Source organism: Mus caroli, chromosome 8, assembly GCF_900094665.2.
Source record: "Mus caroli chromosome 8, CAROLI_EIJ_v1.1, whole genome shotgun sequence".
NCBI lineage: Eukaryota > Metazoa > Chordata > Mammalia > Rodentia > Muridae > Mus > Mus caroli.
The window spans coordinates 76,819,957-76,843,218 of NC_034577.1; the positions used below are offsets into that span (position 1 = coordinate 76,819,957).

The 23,262-nt window shown below is 48.6% G+C and overlaps 1 protein-coding gene across 1 annotated transcript in view; it reads left to right on the forward strand.

Moving 5' to 3' along the window:
• Positions 1-2,874: 2,874 nt before the first annotated feature.
• The window catches only part of Gpt2 (glutamic--pyruvic transaminase 2), a 34,002-nt gene continuing 13,614 nt past the window's right edge, over positions 2,875-23,262 (forward strand). The window contains exons 1-6 of the mRNA XM_021169462.2: positions 2,875-3,047; positions 3,263-3,527; positions 12,948-13,037; positions 15,057-15,165; positions 18,661-18,791; positions 21,616-21,859. Coding sequence (XP_021025121.1) covers positions 3,285-3,527; positions 12,948-13,037; positions 15,057-15,165; positions 18,661-18,791; positions 21,616-21,859 — 817 coding nt within the window. The 5' untranslated portion in view covers positions 2,875-3,047; positions 3,263-3,284. The remainder of the gene's footprint in view (positions 3,048-3,262; positions 3,528-12,947; positions 13,038-15,056; positions 15,166-18,660; positions 18,792-21,615; positions 21,860-23,262) is intronic.

Sequence of the window (23,262 nt, forward strand, 5' to 3'; positions counted from 1 at the left end):
AAGTGCCCAAAGGTCCTACAACACTGGGAGAGTCTTCAACCTGGACACTAAATGCTGAGCAAGGAGACAAAAGCTGAGGAGGGGACCTTGTTAAGAGAGGTGTTGGTCAATTAAAAGCCCAAACACGAGAATAGAGAGTTATCTGGTGGTTAAGAGCACTGATTGCTCTTCTAGAGGAATCAGGTTTGGTTCCCAGCAATGACATGGCCACTCACAAGTGTCTAGAACTACAATTTAGGAGATCTGATGCCCTCTTCTGGCCTCTGTGGGCACTGCACCCACATGGAACACAGACATACATGCAGACAAAACACTTGTATGCGTAATATAAAATTAAAAACAAAAACCCAGGCCGGGAGTGGTGGTGCACGCCTCTGTACTTGGGAGGCAGAGACAGGAGGATTTCTGAGTTCGAGGCCAGCCTGGTCTACAAAGTGAGTTCCAGGACAGCCAGGGCTATACAGAGAAACCCTGTCTCGAAAAACCAAAAAAAAAAAAAAAAGCCCAGACTGCCTTTTTTTCCTGCTTGCTTTCTGGGAGGCAGCCAACAGGGAAGGCCTGGCTCACCTCTCTACTTCTCTGCTTCTCTCCCTTAACAAACTATTTCTTTCCTTGTAAGAGAAGATGACAGGGAAGCAGCAGCAGCCTCCTATACCGCATAAATAACTTCTTTGCAGAGACTTGACAAGTCAGACTCGTTTACTAAGGAACACTTAGAGCTATCTTTAGCTTCTGTTCTCCCTGACACATTCCTCTTTCATGAGTAATCGATTTGTTTGATCAAAGTGTATGGTAGTCCCTTGAGGAGAGATCAACAAGAGTGTGGTGTAACTTCAGGATCCAAGTTCTGCCAAGTCCCACCAGAACTTTCTCCCCAGTTGCTCATGGTAGGTACTGCGGCCTCCATTTCACACATGAGGAGGACAGTGACGTGCTTGAAGTCAGGTGACTCAGAAGTGGTTGTGTGCAATTATTCTCAGCCCCCCCCACCCCAATTTCCTGCTTCTGTCTCCCCTATACTGCCTCTCCCCTACACTGAATAAATAGTGTCTCCTTTCCCCAAGTTTCACAAGACAAATGTGTTTGTTGTGACTGTGCAAATCCCGGGCTGTTTGGCCTCAAAACTCCCAGAATTACAAAATGTTCAAGACACCAAGGGAAAAGGGAGGCCATTTAACTGGATTTATTTTGCAGATAGGGAGTCTGAGGCAGAGGGAAAGAAAGCAACTCCATCATGTCCTCCATCATGTCCTCCTTGCAGAAGTTTGTGGCTCAGCCTGTTAACTTACATTTCTTTCTTTTTTCTTTTTTTTTTTTAAAGGGATTTTTAAAAAAGATTTATTTATTTTATTTTACTTGTATGAGTACACTGTAGCTGTCTTCAGACACACCAGAAGAGGGCATCAGATCCCATTACAGATGGTTGTGAGCCACCATGTGGTTGCCAGGAATTGACCTCTGGAAGAGCAGTTGGTGCTCTTAACCGCTGAGCCATCTCTCCAGCCCCCTAGCTTACATTTCTACCTTTGCACCAATTGCACACTCAACCTAGTCTTGTCTCAAGCTTGCTCCATGTAGTGGCTATTCCTGGTTTTCAGCTTGACTATATCTGGAATGAACTGCAATCCAGAATTAGAAGGCTTTCCTGGGATCCTAATCTGAAGGCTGGAAGATATAAGTTTCTGACCTGGATCTTGGCATGGACATCTTGAGGCATAGTGGTTACGAATCCCAGAAGATTAAGACAGGGAGATCTCTGAGTTCAAGGTTATCTGGGATTAAAGGTGTGTGCCATCACACCTTTAATCTGGACTATGCCTTCTGCTGGAGACCTACATAAGGACATCGGAAGAAGGAAGATTCTTCTTTGCCTGCTTACCATGTGGGACTGAGCAACTGCTAGATCCTTGGACTTCCATTCACAGCTGCTGCTGACCATTGTTGGGGAGTTGGACTACAGAATGTATGTCATCAACAAATTCCTTTACTATATAGAGACAACTATATAGTTGTTGTTTACTGTATAGTTCTGTGACTCTAGAGAACTCTTTCTAATACACTCCACATATGCAAAATGCATGTGTGGAGGGATCTACTGGCTGGATACTTTTGCTCAAAGTAATTGCCACCATGTTCTGTGTAGTCATTGTTCAACAAATATTTACTAAGTGCCTATATAGTGTTAGAGATGTTGTGAAATCAACGGACAGAAACAAAACAAAACAAAACAAAATAAAAACATTGTTTTTATCCCTTCTGAGTCCTCGGGAAGTATCTAAATGAGGTAAATTTTAGATGCTAGGAAGACTAGAAAGAAAATAAAATGCATACAATGGATATGAGGTGGGTCTTCGGATAGAGAGGTGATGCAAAACCGTAGCACTTGGTGTGTGGTCCCTTCCTACAACCTCCCTACGCCCACCCCCTACCCCACCCTCCCCATACACAGATTTTTGCTAACAAGAACGTTGATTCTGAGAAGGAGACTGGGTGGCATATCAAGTTTCAGTGGCCCTACTTCCTAACCAGCTGCCCCTGAGTGGCTAGGAGAACCATATGGCTGGGATGATGAAACTCAAGGCGAAGAGTGCATCACCACGCATCCCACGTCACTGTAGGTGTCCCGAGGTGAGGGTGAAGGGAGGCGGGGTGTGCATCTAGGGAGAAGCAGCCAAGTAGCAAATAAAAAATTCCAAAAGCCTCTGGAAAGGACAGCCGCTGCCTTAAACTAGGGATTCTCTGTCACCAAGACCCAGCCCAGACGACCGCTCCCCCACCCCCTGCCCAGCCCAGTCTGGTCTGCGCCAGGCTTTAGAGGACTTGTAGTTTATCCGGTTCGTCACTGCAGCATTGATACGGTCAAGACAACTACAAGACCCAGAAGTCAGTGCGCAGGCCCGAGGCGGAGTCGGCGGCGGTGGGTGTGCGAATACAGGGAGCCAGGAGGTGCTGGTGCCAGGCGCCAGGATGCGGTGGCCGGCCACCGGGTTTGGGAGCAGCCCAGGCTCACCTTAACCGGAGCGGTGCGGACAGTCCGGCGGCGACAGGCACGTTGCATACCCACATTAGGCGCAGCTCCGGCAACCCAGCGGTGTAGCGTCTTGGGGCTGCAGTGGCAGGGTGCAGGGTCCCGGTAACCAGAGGGTGGGAATGCAGCCCTGGAGCTAGGCTGGCGCTGCCGGCCGAGAGCCTTGGGTTCTTGGGGGACTGGTGCCCACCTGGGGCTGCGCGTGACGTCTTGCTCTCCTTCTTTCTGGGCCAGGGCTAACCTCGGCAGGTTCGCGATGCAGCGGGCAGCGGTGCTGGTGCGGCGGGGCTCCTGCCCCCGCGCCTCGGGCCCCTGGGGCCGTAGTCACAGCAGCGCTGCAGCCGAAGCCTCGGCGGCGCTCAAGGTGCGACCGGAGCGCAGCCCTCGAGACCGCATCCTCACCCTGGAGTCCATGAACCCGCAGGTGAAGGCGGTGGAGTACGCTGTGCGGGGACCCATCGTGCTCAAAGCTGGCGAGATCGAGATGGAGCTGCAGCGGGTGAGCGCGGGGCCTGCGGGGGGTGAGGCCAGGGGGCGCTCATGGCGGGAAGAACTGTGGCGAGCTACTTTGGGGTCCTCCCTGCAGGATCTCCAACCCTCCGAACCCCCACCCCCCTCGGCTTCCAGCTTCTTCTTTGTGCCATTTTTGGCTAAAGCGAGAGAACGCCCCCTCTCTCTCCCGTCACCCACCAGTGCCCCGCATCTGGCACAAAGTGAGGCCTTCGACGGTTCACTTGTTGAATTGTGCCCAGTTATTGAGCGGCCTCTGCTGCCAGGCACTGCGTGTTCCCTAAGTGCCCTACCCTCGTGGATCCCTTGGAAGTGGGGAAACAAGCGAATATAGAAGTGAGAGTTTCAGATAGAGAATAATAAGTAAGTGCTTTAAAGAGAGACGAAGGGGCTGGGGGCGGGGGGGGGTGGCGAGGTGAAAACCCTGTTAAGTAGGAGCGGAGGGAGGAAGGAAGACTGTGTGACTGGCTGGTTTGTTCCCGAACCCTTTTTTCTGGCAGAGGCCTGCTGGGTGTTTGCCAGCCACAGTGGCTTGACAAGACCGGGACTCTGGAAAAGAAATGGGTAGACTTCCTTATCTTGTACCCCGAGAGCCTTTGATTGCTATAGTGGGAGAGTTGGGTCCTTATGACCTTAATGAGGTGAACCTGGGACTTCATCTTGGTGATGCCAGCCAGGGAGGCTGGCTTGAACTTATAGCTGTTTCTCCCTGTCCCAACTAGGATGGTTTGGCCGTGTGTGAAACACTGGTGGCCTTGGATGAAACCAAGTTTTTTGTTCTGGGGCCAAGGTCTGACTATGTAGCCCAGGTTGTCCTCCACTCCACATCCTCCTACCTACACCCACTATGCGTTGGGGTTTACAGGCATCCAGGCACACAACACAATGCCCTGCTAGGATACTGGGTTTTAAACTGGGTGAGATTTGGAAGGCAGAGTCAAGAGGGAACATCACTACTAAGATTAAAAAGAAAATGTTAGCCGGGTGGTGGTGGCGCATGTTTTTAATTTTAGCACTTGGGAGGCTAAGACAGGCAGATCTCTGTGAGTTTTAGGCCAGCCTAGTCTGCAGAGTGAGTTCTAGGACAGCTAGGGCTACACAGAGAAACCGTGTCTGGAAAAAACATAGGAAGAAGTGAAGAAGGGAAGGAAGGAAGGAAGGAAGGAAGGAAGGAAGGAAGAAAGAAAGAAAGAAAGAAAGAAAGAAAGAAAGAAAGAAAGAAAGAAAAGAAAGAAAAGAAGGGAAGAAAGAAAGGAAGGAGAGAAAGAAGAAAAGGTCACCAGATCATTCTGATTCAAGATGTGGATGGATGGGAGGGTTTCTTGATTTTGTTTCCATACTCAGCAGATCCCAGTGTCTGCAGAGTAGCATGGTCACTCACTATCCTTGAGTATGTAAGAGGAACTCTTAGAATCTCTTTCTTCTTTCTGTTGGAATTTTTATGAAGCCTACCTACATCAGATACCCAATTCTAAAAACGCTGTGTTGGATCTGTCAGTGTCTATTGCTGACTCTTTGCAGGGCTGAGTTTATTTTTCATTTTTTTAGATTTGTTTTTATTATTTAAAATATGTGTATGTGTGTAGTTATGTGCACATAAGTGCAGGTGCCCATGGAGGCCAGAGACGTTTCTTTGCTGGCCATTGGTGGTACAAGCTTCGGCAGGTTGATTTCTGAGTTCAAGGTCAGCCTATTTTACAGCTACACAGAGAAACCCTGTCTCCAAAAACCAAACCAAACAAAGCAAATCAAGAGTTGGATCTTCTTGGAGATGAAGTTCCAGGTGCTTGTGAGCCGCCTGACGTGGGAACTGAACTGGATTTCTCTGCTATTAACCTTCCACCATCTCTCCTGCCCACTGGGCTGTTTAAAGGTTGGTCCAGAGAAGGCTGGCTCCATTTTTTTTGTTTTGTTTTGTTTTGTTTTGTTTTTTGTTTTGTTTTGTTTTTTGTTTTGTTTTGTTTTTGTGCCTGACACACTGGTGGGCTAGAGACATAGAGCCTGTGCTTTTCTTTTTCAAACTTTGATATCTGGGAGGCTGCAGCTGTCCCTTCTCAGGACAACAGCCTCCCTGCTAAAACAAAGCTCGGCTGAAAGTGTTCCCTGTTCTGCCCCACCACAGTTGGTTTCTCTGCATCCGGAGCTGGGAGAGATTCCAGGAATTCTCTCTACCTTTTGCGAAATGACTGCTTTCTTGTTGGACCCGTAAAGCAGAGGATGGGGAGAGCGAGAGAGCACTGGCCTTAGTCTCAGGCCGCCATACTGTCATTCCAGCTCTGTTGCCCCCAGTTCACTATGTTTTGGGGGGATGTTTTAGCAGGCAGAGAATGTGTGAGAATGGTCCAAGAGTAGGCAGTGCTGTGATCAAAGGCTAGAAGCTGGGAAGTTCTGGGTCTAGCGGCAGGGGTTGATGTAGTTAGTAGAAGTCTGTTTGGCGGAGGGAGGTGGGGTGAATTCGATAGAGAAGATAGACAGAAGTCATTTGGATGACTCAGGACTGGGCCATGCATCCTGGCTGGGCATTCGAGCTAGGAAGGGTTTCCAGCGGTGGTAAAGCTCAGGTAGTTATATGTCTTGGTCACTGGGCCAGAAGCATCCTGACTTCCAGAACAGAAGTTCCACACTCCCGAATGTTTGAGACGTCCAAGCTAGATGAGAAGTCCTTTCTGTCCACCCCTACTCTCTGATATTTGTCTTTGTTTTGAGACAGGTTTTCACTATCTTAACAGACTTGGAACTTTCTGTGTCAGGCGGGCTGACCTGGAACTCACAGACGTCTATCCAGCTGTCTCTGTTTCCCAAGTGCTGGGAAGAAAGCCACACACCACCATACCCTCTCTGCTGCTCTCATTCAACTTCATTAGCCATATTTGTCAGTTGTTTCTTTTCTTTTTGGAGGTTGGGGGCTTGGTGCTGGGGACTTTAGATTTTAGAGCTCTACTAACTGGAGGCAAGCATTCCATGGTTGACCTAGAGCTGTATTCAGAGCCCTGTTTATTTTCATTTATTTTTTTGTTTGTGTTGGCTTAGTGGTTTTTTCCTATTTCTGTTTTGAATCTCTGATGCAAATTGGACCAATATTCCAAGGGATTTGATCTGGCTGAGAAGTTTGTATGGAATACGACTCCAGGCAAATTCTGTGTATTCTCTGGGCATCAGTTTCCCATTCTCTAAGCTTTGTCTCGGGCAACCTGAGGTGATGTCTGTGTTAGGTCCCAGAACCTTATGTTAGCTATGGAATTGCTTCAGTGGGTGCTCCTGTCAATATCACAGGTCAGACACGTGGCTTTGGTGTTTGTCTTCAGGGTGGCGGACAGGGCTTAGTCCCCAAGCTTTTTACTTCTCTGATAAGATAGCCTGAGGGACAAGGAGAACAGGGTAAGGGATGTGAATAGCCAGGCCAGGGAGGCCATTGCACCCTGACAGCAGCTCCACCAAGGGAGAGTCTGTTTTGGGGTTTCAGATCCCATTGTTCATTAGGAATAATAGCACTTTTTAATAAGCCTCAATTAAAGGGGTTTTGAAAGGATCTGACAGTTTCTCAACCTACTTCTTTTTTTTTTTCCTCTTGCTTTTTTAAAGGCAAGGATCAGGGCTTGGTGCAGTAAAGCGAAGGAATGGCTTTATTCTTCCAGTTGTAAAAGTAAACACCAGCCAGGTGTGGTGACTGTGGCCTGTATCCTACCTATTAGGAGTCTGAGACATGGGGGTTACTTGAGTTTAGGAATTCAAGGCCAGCCTGGACAATATAGGAACACTCTGTCTCAAAGGTTAAAACTAGAAAGTGTTTGCCAGGTAAGCATAAGAGCGTGTGTTTGATCCCCAGAGCTTCCGTGAAAAGCCAGGCATTGGTTGTGTGCACTTGTGACTCCAGTGCTGGTGGATCACACCAGGAGGTTCCTGGGATCCTCCTGACCATCCTTGAGGATCCCTGACCAGCCGCTAGCCTACTCAAACCAACAGGAAACCCTGTCTCAAAACTTGAAGTGGCTGACTCCTGAGAAACCACACCCAAGGCTGGCCTGTGACCTCCACTTGTACACATATACACACATGCAACTACAAAGTACACAAAACAAAAACAAGAGCTCACACAGGGCAGAAGGTTTAGAATTAGAAAAGACTGGTTACTTTTGTTGAAATCATTGTGTGGTTATGAGGATAAAATGTGTAGAAGACTGCGTTGGCCTTTCTGAATCTCTCAGTGTGCAGCTTTCTGGGTCAGCTGTAGCTTTGCTATAACAAATGATCCTGAATGGAAAGAATTCAGCTTTACTGACTGTCTTAGTTAGGGCTTTGCTGCTGTGAACAGACACCATGATCAAGGCAAGTCTTATAAAGACAACATCTAATTGCGGCTGGCTTACAGGTTCAGAGGTTCAGTCTATTATCATCAAGGTGGGAGCAGGGCAGCATCTAGGCAGACATGGTGCAGGGGGAGCTGAGAGTTTTACATCTTCATCTGAAGGCTGCTAGTGGAAGACTGATTCCCAGGAAGCTAGGATGAGGGTCTTACAGCCCACACCCACAGTGACACACCTACTGCAACAAACTCCAACAAGGCCACACCTCCTAATAGTGCCACTCCCTGGACCGAGTATATACAAAGCATCACACTTACAAATCTTTTTCTTTTTTTTTTAGATCTATTTGTTTTAGATTTTTATTAGTTTATGTGTATGTGTGTTTTGTCTGTCTGTCTGTTCATCCCATGTGTGCTGGTGCCTGTGAAGCCAGAAGAGGGTGTCAGATCCCCCAGAATTGCCACTCTGTGGGTGCTAGGAAGCAAACCCAGGTCTTTGGTAAGAGCAGGAAGTACTCCCGATGAGTGACATTATCTTTCCAACCCTGTTCCTTATAAATCTCCACTTTTCTTGCTGTCTGCGTGAATTTAAAAAAAAAAGGCCGGGCGTGGTGGCGCATGCCAGCCTTGTCTACAAAGTGAGTTCCAGGACTGCCAAGGCTACACAGAGAAACCCTGTCTCGAAAAACCAAAAAAAAAAAAAAAAAAAAGAAAAAAAAGAAAAGAAAGGACATTTAACACACTCCTTGGTGTGGTAGAGGAGATTTGTTGTAGACATGAGGGAGAGCATGGCCAGAGGCAGGGATATCTGGGGGAGTCCAGAATGGACATAACCCTGAGCCAGACCAGAGGAGAGAGAGAGTGGAGAACTGGGAGAGTAACTAGGGAAAGGGTGAGGTACCTAAATTAGGGAAGGGAAGCCCAGCCCCTGGGCTGGAGGAGTTTAGGGTAAGGGGTGGGGCATCCCAGCCATACCCTGTAACAAGTCAGGACTGGGGGATGCTGGAGATCTTGGCAGCCAGACCCACTTTGATATGTTAAAGAGGCGCTTTGTTAGGCATTTGTTCGCTGTTTGAGACTACCATTGCAAGAGTGTTACCCTGTGCTAAGTCTCAGCTTCCTCTGTTAAATGAACCTGTTTTCAGGACCTGTGGGATCTCATTGGGTTTTGTCTCCAGTGCTTCTTTCAGGACTTCCTGCCTGCTCTAGTCTGATTAATTGTCCATTTGAGTCTGGGATCTAGGGACCTTTCAAATAGTTTCTGGGGTCTGGGAAGGCCTCACTTCCACCCTGTGCCCAACTCCTTTCCTGTACCCAGGTTTGTTCAAGATTGATTTGTGTGTGTGCACGTGTATTTGTTTGCGTGTGCGCATGTATGTGTTTGTGTGTGCATGTGAGTAGAGGTGCCCACGGAAGCCAGAGGCGTAGAGCTAGAGTAGAGGGTGTAAGCTGCAGGGCATGAGTGCTGCTCCTGTGCTCAGGTTGTCTGGCAAAGCCATAGAGCGCACTCTCCCCCACTGAGCCTTCTCTGCAGCCTCTGTACACTTCTTATTCTTCACTTCCTGTATTTGCTTTGCTTTTTCTCTTTGTTTGGTTCCCGCCTACCTTCTCTCACTCGCAGGCTCCTTATTTACTGTATTAGGAGTGTTTGTTGAATCAAAGGGAGACTGTGGCCTTCTTCAGCATATCTCATGAAATGCCTGGGCCATCCCTTGAACAAGAAAACTAACTTGTTTTTATTCCTGCCTCCTCTCCAGGTTTACCAGGGTGTGTATAACTGACAGGTGTGTGTGTGTGTGTGTATGTGTGTGTGTGTGTGTATTTAAGGTGTACAACATGGGAACTGGAGAAGAGCAGGGGATCCAGATTTGATTCCCAGACCCCACACTGGGAAGCCCACAACCATCTCTAAATTGAACTCCAGGGGATCTGATGCCATCTTAGCCTCTGAGAAAGCCTATACTTGCCCCTGCCTCCCAAACCCTGGGATTAAAGGCATGCACCACCACCTTTTTTGAATAGCATTTTTCTCGAGTGTGTGTGTGCACGTGCATATTTTCTTGCACATATAGGTGCACACATGTGTAGGGTGCATTAGTAGCCATACGACAACATTGCTCTCATTTTTAGATGCTGCACACCTTAGATTTTGAGGCAGGGCTCCCGCTGGCCTGAAGCTCATTGGTTCAGCTAGGTTGGTGAAGCCCAGGAGTTCACCTGTCTTCACCTCCCAGTACTGAGATGACAAGCATACACCATTGCATTGAGGTTGGTTTGTTGTTGTTTGTTTTTGTTTGTTGTTGTATTAAATGTGATTCTGTGCGTTGAATTCAGGTAGTTGCACCTGAGACACAGGCACCTTACCAACTGAGCATCTCCTCAGCCTTCCTGTTTTGATAACTGCTTTTGTCTTGCCTTGTTCCCGTCTGACGTGTCCACCAGTCCAGTGTGGCCTTTAATGCTGTTGGACTGTGGACTGGAAGGGCGATGATGAATCTTTTTCCTTTTTGTCTGAAGAAGTGTTTCACTGCCTTCCACCCCTGCAGAAGTGAAAGTGACAAGAAGAGCCCCCTCCCTTCCCTGGACCCTCCCCTGTACTGCATGGGATGCCCTTGGGAGCTATACGTGTCCAGGTGTGTTAGACAGAGGGACTCACACTGTATGCCTGTTAGTGTCTCTGTCAAGGCGCTGCGCTGGGAGCACTGCAACACTGTGTGTTCATACAGGCCTGGATAAGCACTTTGGGCCAGAGTCTTTCTGGGGTATCTTGGTATTTCCCAGCCCGTGTTGAGCTTGTCTGCCCAGAACGCTCTTCTTAGTGGCTGCTCTTGGCTGTGTAGAGTGGTCTGCTTGTCTATTCAAGGGGGCCAGTTTCCTGCCCCAGGCTCATCTGTCATGCACAGTGTCTATGGTCTGTGGGCACAAAGCCCCAAGTGTGGAGATGCTCAGTCTTCCCAGGCTTGGTGTCAGCAAGCCCTGAATTGGCTGAATAGTGCCGGGGGAGGGCACAGGGAAGGGCCATCCTGGGCTAGATTCCAGGCATTATCTCCTCCTGTATTGTGCTGGCCTGGGGCCCAGGCCTACAGCTGTGTGTTGAGTCCTGGCTTTCATTGCTGTGACAGATTTATTTTTTACTGAAGAATAGGCTGTGGGGTACCACAGAAGTCATCTATGCTCAGGAACTGTAGGCTTGAAAGCTCCAGTGACTTAAAGGCTGATGCTGATGCAGAGCTCCTCAACTGGAACCCAGGCCAGTGCTAGGGCATGTGAACCTGCCTTCTGTACACTGTGCCTTAGGTAGGTAGGTAGATCTCCCTCACTCCCAGCCGTGGCTCCTGCCTATGGGATGAGCCTTGCAGCCGAATTCCCCTCTCTCCTGCTCTCACCCAGACCCAGCCTGGGGCAGCAAGTGGTGCTACCACCTGCCATGGTCTAGTGGTGTTTGACTGCCAGGAGTAACGCTGCACATTAGCCATCTCTGAATAGCTCAAAAAGTGGGACACAAGTTACGTGTTGGGTCCCCTGTCTCCCAGACACACCTTTCAGAGACTTGAGCTCTGTGCATGAAACACTGGAGCCTTTTCTAGGCTGCTTTTCTTGGCCTACTATGCCTTGTCATGTAGGGATGTCAAACTTAGGTGGCAGCTGTTTCTCTTTCTGGAGTCCACTGTCCTTTTTTTTTTTTTTAAGTTGAGAGGTATTTGACTGTAAAAAAAAGCATGGTGGGGAAGGGACAGATGACTCAGTAAGAGTGCTTGTTATGTACGCATGAACCTGAGTTCAAATCCCCAGCTCCCAAGCAAAAAGCCAGGCATGGTCTCACCTGTACCTGAAACCCGAGTGTTGGTAGGAGTGGAGACGGAAGGATTGCCAGGGCTGGCTGTTGATCAGCCTAGCTAAAAACCAGTGAGCTCCGGGGACAGGGGGAGATATCCTGTCTCAGAGAAGCAAGATGGAGAGTTTTGAAGGATAGCTCAAATCCTCCTCTGGCCTCTACATGTTTGCCCATAGTCAAGCACACACCTGAGTGTGGTGCACATGTATGCACACATGTACACACATGTGGATACACACATATACTTGTGCACAGCTAGGATGGGAGGTGGGCAGGCCATCCCAGCCTTCTCCTTCCTCCACATTGACATGCAGGGCCTCCGTCCTGGACTAGCTGTGTAAGGCTGTGTTTATTCCTCATTATATTTTCAGTTACCCGGGCAGGTCCTTAAACCTGTCTAGTCTGTGCCTCCAGGCTAATTTTGGATTTCTTGGGCTGTGTGTGTGTGTGTGTGTAATCCCATGTTTTCACATCTCCATGTTCATTTTTACCTTTGTAGCAGCTGAAGTGTCTTTCCCTCATCTCCCGAGTGACATCCAAATATCTGTTAGTTCCTCTGTGACCCCTACGTCATTACCTCATCTGTCCTTACTCTTAAAAAAAGGAAGAAGAAAAGGAAACTAGCAAATTTGCAAAACCCGGATTGCAAGAGAGCAAAGCCAGGAGTTAACTCCTGGGATGAGTGTCTTCTGGAGGTGAACTTGAGCCCAGCATCTTTAACCCCTTGTGTGTGGTTTCAGAGTGAACCTGCTTGGGCACAGGGGACAGGAGCATCTAGGCTCTCCCCCCTTGACATTCCGCATGCTTTGCGGCTGGCTTCTGTTCCTTCTCTACTGCCATTTTGGTCCCAGTGCCTTCTTTTAGACATCCCTGTAAGGTGACAGGCCATGGATCTGTCTCTGGATGTCCCAGCCACTGAACAGCTTTTCCAGTTTGTCCAGAAAGTGGGAGGCATACAACCGAGTAGTTGCTAATCACGCCGACTCTGAGTTCAAATCCTACTACAAATCCATTTGTGACACTGAGCAAGTTTGTTAGTCTTTTGAAACCTCAGTTTTCTCACTTGTGAAATGGGGTCCTTTGTCAACTTCCTTGTGGAAATGGTTGTGAAGATTAGCTAGGGTCAGGCATGTCACAGGCACTGTGCTTGACATTTGGTGAGGGATCAAAATAGGATTGCTTATTAATATCCTGTGGCAGTGCTCCAGCTTGTCTTAGGAATGTAGGGTCTATGAGTCCTTAAGTAACCACCTGCCACCTTCTCTCTGCAGGGTATCAAAAAACCATTCACTGAGGTAATCCGAGCCAACATTGGGGATGCCCATGCTATGGGCCAGCAGCCAATCACCTTCCTCCGTCAGGTGAGCCAGCCCTCAGCAACAGGCCTCTGGGGGCCCTGAAGTGGAGTGAGGGGAGGGGGACCAGAATTCCTAGGGGATGGGGAAGGGACCAGAACAGCAAGCACCAGCATCCCTCAGGGATGTGCCACAGAAGCAGCAGCCCTTTCAGGTACCTGGTGTCCCTGTTTCTCTCTCTCAGCAATTCCCCTTCCATTGTTATCAAAAATACCTTAACACACTTTGGGGTTGGTCTGGGATAGGACGCTTCCAGAAAGGCTCTTCTTCGTCGTTGTTAGGTCTGGGGTCCTGACAGAAGCGCTTCGGTGAGGGTGTTCAGATATACATGTGGACAGAGAGATGCAAGCACAGTGGGGTGGGGGGAGGTACCCCGGGGTGAAAATATAACCCTAAGGGAGCCCCTGGGTTTGAGTGTTGGATCTGCTGCTGACCGGCTAGTGGCCTTGTGCATGTAGAAATCGTCAGGGTACCTTGGAGAGCAGATGGAGGTCAGCCTCCAGCCCAGCAAAAAGGGGAGGTTATGGCAGCCACAGCCACCTACTCTCATTGCCTCTAGGGTAATGCAGCTCCCTCCCAGGGACTCTAAGTGATGGTGGTGTCAGGCTTTATGTCTGAATATCATTGGCAGAATGTTGCTTGGGCAGGATCAGCAGGCAAGAGATAGGAAAAGCATGGTAGGAAAATACCACTGGGTAGCCTGAACTGAGGTAGGAGACAGAGCCATAGAAAGCTTTTTCCTGTAGAAGAACTGGGCCTGTTTCTGACCAAAATAACAGTCCTATATGTGTAAGGTCCACAGGCTAGGGCAGGTAACAAACTTTGGGAGTAGACAGCTTTGTCCCCTTTTCCCAACCCGTGTCACCACCTTCAGAAGGGGTACAAAGTGGGGCTTCCCTCACTTTGGGGCAGAGGGCTTATTGGAGCCAGAAGACTCCAGCCACAGCCCCTGCAAAACAGGAGGACATGCAGCAGACCCTGGTCTGAGGGATACCCTGCAATCATTGCTGAGTTTCAGAAGACTGGAGATGAGTGTGAGGGTCCAGCATGTGGAACTGGGGGACAAACAGTACCTCTGCCAGAGGAGAGGCAGGAAGAAGGCCAAGGTCCTTGATTGTAAGTAGGAGTGTGGATCTGGTCTTGGGTGGAGAGTAGGTTCCCAAGAGCACTTGCCTTTACAGGCTGTAAAGGACTCATCCCCAAAGCCAACCCAGCCCCGGGGCCACAGTTGTCCTAACTTGTCCTGCATGGTGTCAGCTGCTCGAAGCCATCATCTGTCTCTCTGATCTTCATAATGTCCCTGGGAGAGGGGGAGGCTAGGTTAGTGCTCATTATACAGAGGAGGAAAAGCCAAGAAGCTGGTTTGTCACCTGACTGGTATCAGAGCTGTGACCTGTTCTTCCCTTTAGTAAGCCTGGCGTGGTCCCTCAGCTGCCAGCTTTAAACAGGTGTGCGTGGTTTTACTGGTACCTAGTCACACAAAGCCTTAAGTTAATCCTCTCAGTTTTCACGTGTAGGGTGATTTTGTGTTACAGGGAGGAAAAGCTGTTCCGGCTTTCAGATCTGGGGATTAGTCCAAAGGAAGACCGGGAGGAGAAGGTCTCAGGCTATGTGTCTTCAGGGGTCTTACAACCTTGTTCCTGTCAGCAAGGGTTTGCTTCCCACTGTGGCTTGGCCCCTTGCCTAAGAGACCCTCTCATTCTTATGATCCTGGACGTTTGGGTCCAGTGTTTGTAGATGAGTGGAAGCCAGGGCGGTGGCGAACCCTCATGTTCTACCATGGCTCCTCGTTTGGCTCCCCATTCTTGGGCCAAGCCTTGCTGGTGTTGCCTCTCATCCATCAAATTCTCTCCTGCTGCTGAGAGCCAGCATCTTTCTCTTTGCTACCCTGAGCTCCTTCCGCCCAGCCCTCATGGAGAGGCTGTGACGCAGTGTTTGGAGTTGTTTTCTTCTCACTTTACCTTGCTCCGTGTCCTGTGTGCTTGGGTACCATAGTGTAAACTCAACTGTACCGTCTTTCTGTAGGTGATGGCACTCTGCACCTACCCAAACCTACTAAACAGCCCCAGCTTCCCAGAAGACGCTAAGAAACGAGCGCGGCGGATCCTGCAGGCTTGTGGTGGAAACAGCTTGGGTGAGGCACAGCTTGCAAGGCCCTCGAGGATGTGAAATGAATGTGGGTTCCAATGGGTCTGGGCCTATCAGCAAAGGGCCACTGTTTGTGACTGTGGCGTGTGTGGAGGTGGCTGATGTTCAGAGTGTGCACAGATACATACTCACCTTCCGTGTACTAAGGCAGTGATCGATCATGCCATCTTTTGGTGAGTCAGGTACTTAAGTATAAGTACCTCCATCCTTCGGAATTCAGGCTTGTTTAGGCCAGCAAAGGTTTAGTTCAGTGACCACCCTTAGCATCAGGAGGCTAAATAGAATGTCAGTTCCCAGTGTTGCTCAAGTTTCTTGTGTCTGTGGCATTGTCTGAGAAATGGCTACTGTTTGCTGAGGACTGGAAGCATCAGGACTCTCTCTGTCTTTTTCTCCAGTTTAATTGTTCCCATTACCCCTCCACTCTGCTGTTTTCCTTCCACCCTGCCTCTGTTCCTCCTGGTAGAAAGCCCGGGCCTAGGGCCAGCGGTTTGCCTCCTGATAGAGCACCAGGTACCTCAGGCTCTATGGAAGAGAGTCCTGGGACTTGACCCCCTGTGGATGTGAAAATGGTATTTTTCCTCCCTACCCTGCTTGAAATCCAACTCTTGGCCTCTAGCTCTTTGTTGTCATCTCATTTTCTTTCCTGTTTATCTCCTCTGCTCTTTCCCCAGTGCCTGTACAGCTTTCTTAAAGCTTTCTTAGGATGTGTGCCCTGATATTCTGAGGTCCAGAGCCAAGAGTGAGACAGATATTTTTTTCTGAATTGCTTCGTCAGCCCTTTGGTCTCTGCCTCCCTCCATGTTCCCTCCCCACTTTTCTGCTCTGTCCCTTGCTGTGGGCTCTGTGCTTATGTGCTGGCCGTGGTGACTCCATCAGCGCTCTTGGTTTGGGCACGGTGGTATCTCTGTTAGGAAAGGGCCGGTGTCCCCTGCTTCCCTGCCTGACAGCCTGAGCTCTAGACCATAGGCTGGCAGGGAGCAGCGTGTGTGGCAGGGCATTTCTTCCCCTGTACCCTCCACCCAGCACAGAGGACGAATGTGTTTCTCAGAGTAGCCCTGAGATTTCCAGAAGTTCTGGGGAGGCAGGGGGAGGGAGCTGGCTTTATGTGTATCTACTGTGAGTAGAGAGGGAATGGCCTTTGACCTTTGTCCTGCCCACTAAATCTCATCTATTGATTTTTGTCCCTCTTTGTCAGCTAGAGCTAGGGGGTAGGTGAGAGGCCGTGCCTATAGAAGGGCGATCTAGGGGTGTCATAGCAGACCAGTAAACCATAAGGATTTTGTGGTCTACCGGGCCCTGTCCCAGGAACGTGTGAGTGTGGATGAGGGCAGTGCATTCTGAGCCTTCTTCTCATCTTTAAACGAGGATGTGTTTTCTCTCTACCTCCTGCCCTTGTAAGAAAGGCTAGTGTGTCTGCTAGCACTTCATGTTAGGTGACAGTACAACCAGGCCCTGCCCACTGCAAGGAACATCCCTCTTAAACATGGATGCTGAGGTCTCACTGTCTGAGCCTCAGGCCACCCAAAGTGTTTCCCACCATAGGAGGAACAGGAAGTGGAATGTGTCTGTGTTCTCTGGAAGCATGCTGACCTAAGTGCCAATTATTGAATATGTATATGGAGGGTTTTTAATTTTTTTGTTTTTGTTTTTGTTTTTCGAGACAGGGTTACTCTGTATAGCCCTGGCTGTCCTGGAACTCACTTTGTAGACCAGGCTGGCCTCGAACTCAGAAATCCGCCTGCCTCTGCCTCCCGAGTGCTGGGATTAAAGGCGTGCGCCACCACCACCCAGCGGGCTTTTAAATTTTTAAACATTTTAATTTAATTTTATTTTATGTATATGGTCATTTTGCCTGCATATATGTCTGTAGCAATGAGAACACTGGATCCCTTGGAACTGGGAGTTACAAACAGTTGTGAGCCACCATGTGGGTGTTGGGAGTCGAACCCAGGTCCTCTGGAAGAGCAGTCAGTGTTCTTAACTGCTGAGCCATCTCTCCAGTTCATTTATAAATTTTTTAAAAATTTTATGTATGTGTTTTTGACTGCTTTATCTATGTGTGCCCCAGCTGTGTGCAGTGCCCACTGAATTAGAAGATAATGTCAAATCCTCCTGAAACTGGAGTTACAGGAGGCAGTAAGCCACAACTGTGCAGAGGCTGAATCTGGGACCTCCGCAAGGACAGCAGGTCCTCTTAACTGCTGAGCTGTCTTAAAGTTCACCCATGCTTTCCTCATGACCTTTAAGATTGTTTTTCCTTAGCCAGGCATGGTGACTTGCCCTTTAACTCCAGCAGTCAGGGGGCAGAGGCAGGCAGATCTGGTGAATTTGAGTCCAGCCAGAGCTACATAGAGACCCTCTCTTTAAAAAAAAAAAAAAAAAAGTCTCTTACTAATGCTTTCTTTATTGTCCATCTGACAAGCAATTCAGTCCTTATGTTGTGTCCTGGATACGAAATATCCAGGTGGAGCTGTGGGAGTTGTCTTACCCCACTCCAGACACAGCTTAGAGCAGGCGCTCTTCCCCACACTGAGGGACACAAGTGGCTGAGAGGAATGGCGCCTCTGTGCTCATGGAGTGTCCTCCCACTTTTGAGAGAAGCAAACAGTAACAATAATCGGGCTGGAGAGAAGGTGCAGCCGTTAGGAGCGTGTCTTGCTTTCCAGAGGACTGGAGTTGAGTTCCCAGCACCCACGTTAGACTGCTCACAACTGCCTTTAACTCCTGCCCCTGGAGGGTGTCTAGAGCTTCTGGCTTCTGCAGGCGCTTCCACTCTCGTGCATACACCCACACACATATACTTACACACGTAATTCTTTTAAAAGTGACTCTGAAGGATTTTATATGTGTGTGTCGTTTGGAGCTTTCATGACTTACCGAATAAGAGGCAGAGAGCTAGAGGAGTACGTACAGAGAGATGAAGAGAACAGACTCCAGTCTGCTTGGTGTGATGGAGCACACCTTTAATCTCAGTGCTCAGAAGGCAGAGGCAGACAGATCTGAGTTTGAACTCAGCCAGGTCTATATAGCGAGTTCCAGGCCAGCCAGGGCGATATACAGAGACCCTGTCTCACAAAACCTGACAATAACGAGCAAAGGTTGACAGCCAAGCTCGAGAGGGGGTGAGTGCAAGAGAGCTTGCAGATGCCCACCACAGAGGGGGCACAGCATGGGCTTCAGGACTGGGTGTGAGCCAACAAAAGGTGGGGCTGGGCTATTTAGGGTGGCTAGGGAACTTGGTACTTTAGAAACCAAGGCTCAATATATAGAAGATGCTCAGTAAACCCTGGGTGGGAGGATGTGTGGGTGGATGGATGAGCCCAAATAAGTAGGTAAGCATCTCGCCATAGCCCAGAGGAGTAAGAAAGAGGCCCCACCTTAGTGTTCACCGCCATCTTTATCCACAATTAACTACATGGATATCACACTTACTCTATTGAACATCTTGCCTCTAATCCACATCTTGCTTGTCGTCTCACAGGATCTTACAGTGCTAGCCAGGGCGTTAACTGTATCCGTGAAGATGTGGCAGCCTTTATCACCAGGAGAGATGGTGTGCCTGCAGACCCAGACAACATTTACCTGACTACTGGAGCTAGCGACGGTATTTCTGTATGTGCAAAAGTGGCCTTGCTTGTTTGTTTGTTTTTCATGACAGAGTTTCTCTACGTAGTCCTGGAACTCTCTTTGTAGACCAGGCTGGTCTCAAACTCACAGAGGGCTGGGACTAAAGGCATGAGCCACCATACCTGACGATGGCCCATTCGTATACCCAGTGTTCACTTAGGCGATGAATAACCTGGCAAGTTAGGGCCAAGTGCTAGGCAGGCAGGATATAGGCTTGGTAGATAGAGCAGGCCACCCTCTGGTACTCCTGTCCCAGTAGCTTCTAGTCCCTGATAGTTTGCATGACCCTGGCTACAACTGTAGCATCAGTTTCTTTCAGAGGCTCTGCCAGCAGGTCCTGCTGCCGGGGAGCTATAGGATCCCTGTGTTTGCTCGCTGGCCTCTCTGTTGCTCAGCACATGCTGTGTTCTTCCTTTGCTGCTCGGTCTCTGCTAACAAGCCAATGTCATGATGGACTAGCATTAACACACGTACATAAAGGTCACCCCCCCACCCCCCGAGTGTTCAGTTTCTGTTCTGTAGTGAAAAGGACATATACTATAACAGCAGCAGGAGCTATAAAGGCCCTCTGAAAAAGACCAAAAGATGCAGCAATGTATGGGGGGGGGGCAGGGGAGGAAGTGCTTTCTAAGCCAAAGATCAGTGGATGCAAAGATCTTGATCTGGAAAGAGGCCCAGTGTTTTAGAAATGAATCTCAGGTAGGTGAGCTCACACAGTGGGGGATAGTTACCCAAAAAAAGGGCCAGGGAAGCAAGTCCTGGCTAAGTTCTGTAGGGTCCTAGAAGCTACGCTCAGGATTTAAATCAGAACATTAGCACTTCAGTAAAGGAAGGGAGTCCACACGATTTAATCAACATGCAGCTCAACTTTGGCCTGGCCAGAAAGAGCCAAGTAACAGTAACTGATGGAGCGCTTAGGAGATGAGGAGTCGATCAGCAGCAACGTGGGCCACGTGGAGTAGAATCAGTGGTTCTGTGGCCGAAGAGTCTACTGTGGCGTGGGGCACGTGGACTAGACTCAGTGGTTCCGTGGCTGAAAACTCTTCTGTGGTGAGGACGTGTGGACAAGAAACAGTGGCTGTGTGGCTGAAGAGTCTGCTGTGGCTTTGGTGAGGTGGGCTAGAAACAGTGGTTACATGGCTGAAGTCTGAAAGTGTAGGCTTGTGGAGGGTTTTTATTTGGTGGCTGGTTCTGTTTATCCCTCAATGCTGAGGATCAAACCTGGTTCTTAGGATGGGGCAAGCAAGCGCTTCGCTTACTTAGCTGCGCACCCCCATTCACTTTTGGCATATTTCTCTTCGGCTCTAGCCCTCTGCTAAGCACCATTAACTTGTGCATTCTTCCTATGAGCTGAGCAGTGGTTGCTATTATCTTTTCGATCTTATAGGGGCTCTTTGTCTCCTCACAGGCTCTTGTTTTGGAGTTGAGTGTGTGTTTCCCAGAGCCTTGCAAGTAGATAATGCATTAGTCTCCTACTCAAGCCCATGAGGAAGTAGGCCCCGAGACAGTAATTGTGCATCATACCGTCCAGTCTGGCGGGAGTCTCGCAGCACGGAACTGAACCTCAGAGGAACCCTTTGCACATGGAAAATGGAAGCTCTCCCAGCAGACGGTTTTAGCTTGCTGACTCCGAGAACCATTGCCATTTTCACCAACACCTCACACAACCCCACGGTTTCTTTTTTTTTTTTTTTTTTTTTTAGATTTTAGGACTGATCTCAGGGTCTTGCGCTTGCTAGGCAAGCACCGAGCCAAATCCCCAACCCCAACCCCAATCTTAAAGAAGAAATTGTTTTCTTCTTTAAGATTTATTTATTTTATGTATATGAGTACACTGTAGCTGTTTTCAGACCCACCAGAAGAGGGCATCAGATCCCGTTACAGATGGTTATGAGCTACCATGTGGTTGCTGGGAATTGAACTCAGGGCCTCTGGAAGAGCAGTCAGTGCTCTTAACCACGGAGCCATCTCTCCAGCCCCTATGGTTTATTTTCTTAAGAAATATATAAATATGTACCCCACTTTGCTTAAAAATGGGTGGAAGTACCTATCACCAGGTAGCTGGTGGCACCATTTCACCAGTCTCTTATGTAGGAGTCTTAGGTGTGGGCCAACTGATGATTATATTGGTAAAGTTGAGTTTAAATGAGAATACCAGGGTGAGGTCTAAATAATTCTAGGGCAGGACCAGCTTGGAAACCATTTTAGAAAGTGTTTGCTTGTTTGGGTGTTTTGAGACACGATCTCACAATGTAGCCCAGGCTGGCCTCAAACTCATTATGGTCCTGCCTCAGCTACCCAAGCCCTGGGATTATGCATGTATTACTGCATACCTGTCACGTGTCCAGTCCTTACTACATGCCATGTATTATATCAAGAACTTTAAGACAGTCTGTGTTCTGTACTGCCCACAGCACCCCTCATGTTACAGTTAAGGAAACAGAATCAGGGAGCTGCAGCAACCTTGATAGGCTTGCACTCGAGGCCGCAGCTAGACAGCCAGGGCTGCATCTCATCTGGCTTGTCTGCCCATTGCCTCTTGAAGGATGAGAGAAGCAGCAGGAACCCTATAGATTAACTGTGGGTCTCAACCTCTTTGGGGAATGTTGACTGACCCTTTCACAGAGGTCACGTAAGACCACTAGAAAACAGATATTTACATACGATTCATAACAGCAAGATTACAGTTCTGAAGTAGCAATAAAAATAACTGTAGGTTGAGGTCACCACAAGATGAGGAATTACATTAAAGGGTTGTAGCATTTGGAAGGTTGAGAACTGCTGCTGTAGATGTTGCTTGTTGTTGCAGACAATCCTGAAGCTCCTGGTGTCCGGTGGTGGCAAGTCACGGACCGGCGTGATGATTCCCATCCCCCAGTATCCCTTGTACTCCGCGGTCATCTCCGAGCTTGATGCGGTTCAGGTCAACTACTATCTGGATGAGGAGAACTGCTGGGCTTTGAATGTGGACGAGCTCCGGCGGGCATTGCGGCAAGCCAAAGACCACTGTGACCCTAAAGTTCTCTGCATTATCAACCCCGGAAACCCCACAGGTCTGTACTTGACTCTCTGGCCACATTCTTAGGGGCTTGGAGCGGCTGGTGTGCCAGACACTTGACTACTCAAAAATTAAGTTACGCAAAGTTTTCTCTGTTCCAGTTTCCCAGTTCTCTCCAGATTTGCTAACAGCTGTGAGCCTCGCCCCAGGCCACCTTAGGAGATGAGAGGCTGGTATCTTTTTTTTTCAGTTTTTGTTTTGAGCAGGGTTTTATTCCTGACAGGACCTATTCTTTTTCCTATTTTACATCCAATTGTAAAGACTCATCTCCTTGAGGTTATTCACACAATCACCACTCAGTCTAAGGTTGTTTTATGCTAAGTTCCTCTTGTTTCTCAGCTGGATTCAGAATTTTGGTATATGAAGTTTGGCTTTTCCTTTCAGAAGAAAATTCAATATTAAAAAAAAAAGAGCAAACAACAAAAAAGCCTGTTTCTAGACATTGAGAAGCACTCAAATTTTGTATATTTTTCTTTAAAAAGAAAAAAAAAGTAGCCATCGCTGCTCGTTGTGACTCCCGAGCTGCTGGCTCGTGTGTCTCCAGGGCTCTTTGGATCAGAGAGCAAGAACTCCTTTCTCCTTTGTTGAGCTAAATTGAATTGAGGCCAGACTACATTAGAGTTGATTGTGGAATCTGCTGCTCTGAGATGTGAAATGATGCTGCAGTCTGCTGAAAACAAGCACTTTAATTCCTGCGTGCAGGCAGAGGTGCAACTGGTGCAAACACTGGTGTGTGTGCTCCCGTGCCTTGGTAGGGGAATGGAGTTCTACCCACGATGCACTTCAGGGAAATGACAGAGTTGTATTCTCAATTGTGCTGTCGGCCAGCATCACAAAGTGAGCTTTGAGAACCTCTCAGACCAGTCCAGACAGCTGAGGAGAGCTACTTCTTTAGGACTGTGGTTCCTAAACTTTTAAAGCTTGTTAAAGTGAAAAATGTAGGCTGTGCTCACTGACACTTTAATGACTGGGCTAGGGCTGGAGAATTGGCAGGTCTACTCAGTCCAAGATGACACTTGTGCTGATCCCAGGGCCACACTTGGAACAGCAAGTCTGGCAGCATTTGTATGCTGAGTCGGCTGTTGAGTCAGTACTTTTTTGTTTGTGTCTTTGGAGACTGCGTTCCTGTCTGGTCTCATACTTGCTCTGTCATCTGGGCAGGCCTCAGACTCAGAGCAGCCCTTCTCCAAGCTCTGAGTGCTGGGAGTACAGGTGAATGCCTCTGGCTTGTCTTTTAAGTCAGGATTTTTTACTCAGGCATTTATCGACTGTATATTTCTATAAGTACTATTCTCTCTCTCTCTCTTTCTCTCTCTCTCTCAGACTAGGTCTTACTATGTAGCTCTGACTGTCCTGGAACTTACTATGCAGACCAGGCTGGCCTTGAACTCACAGACA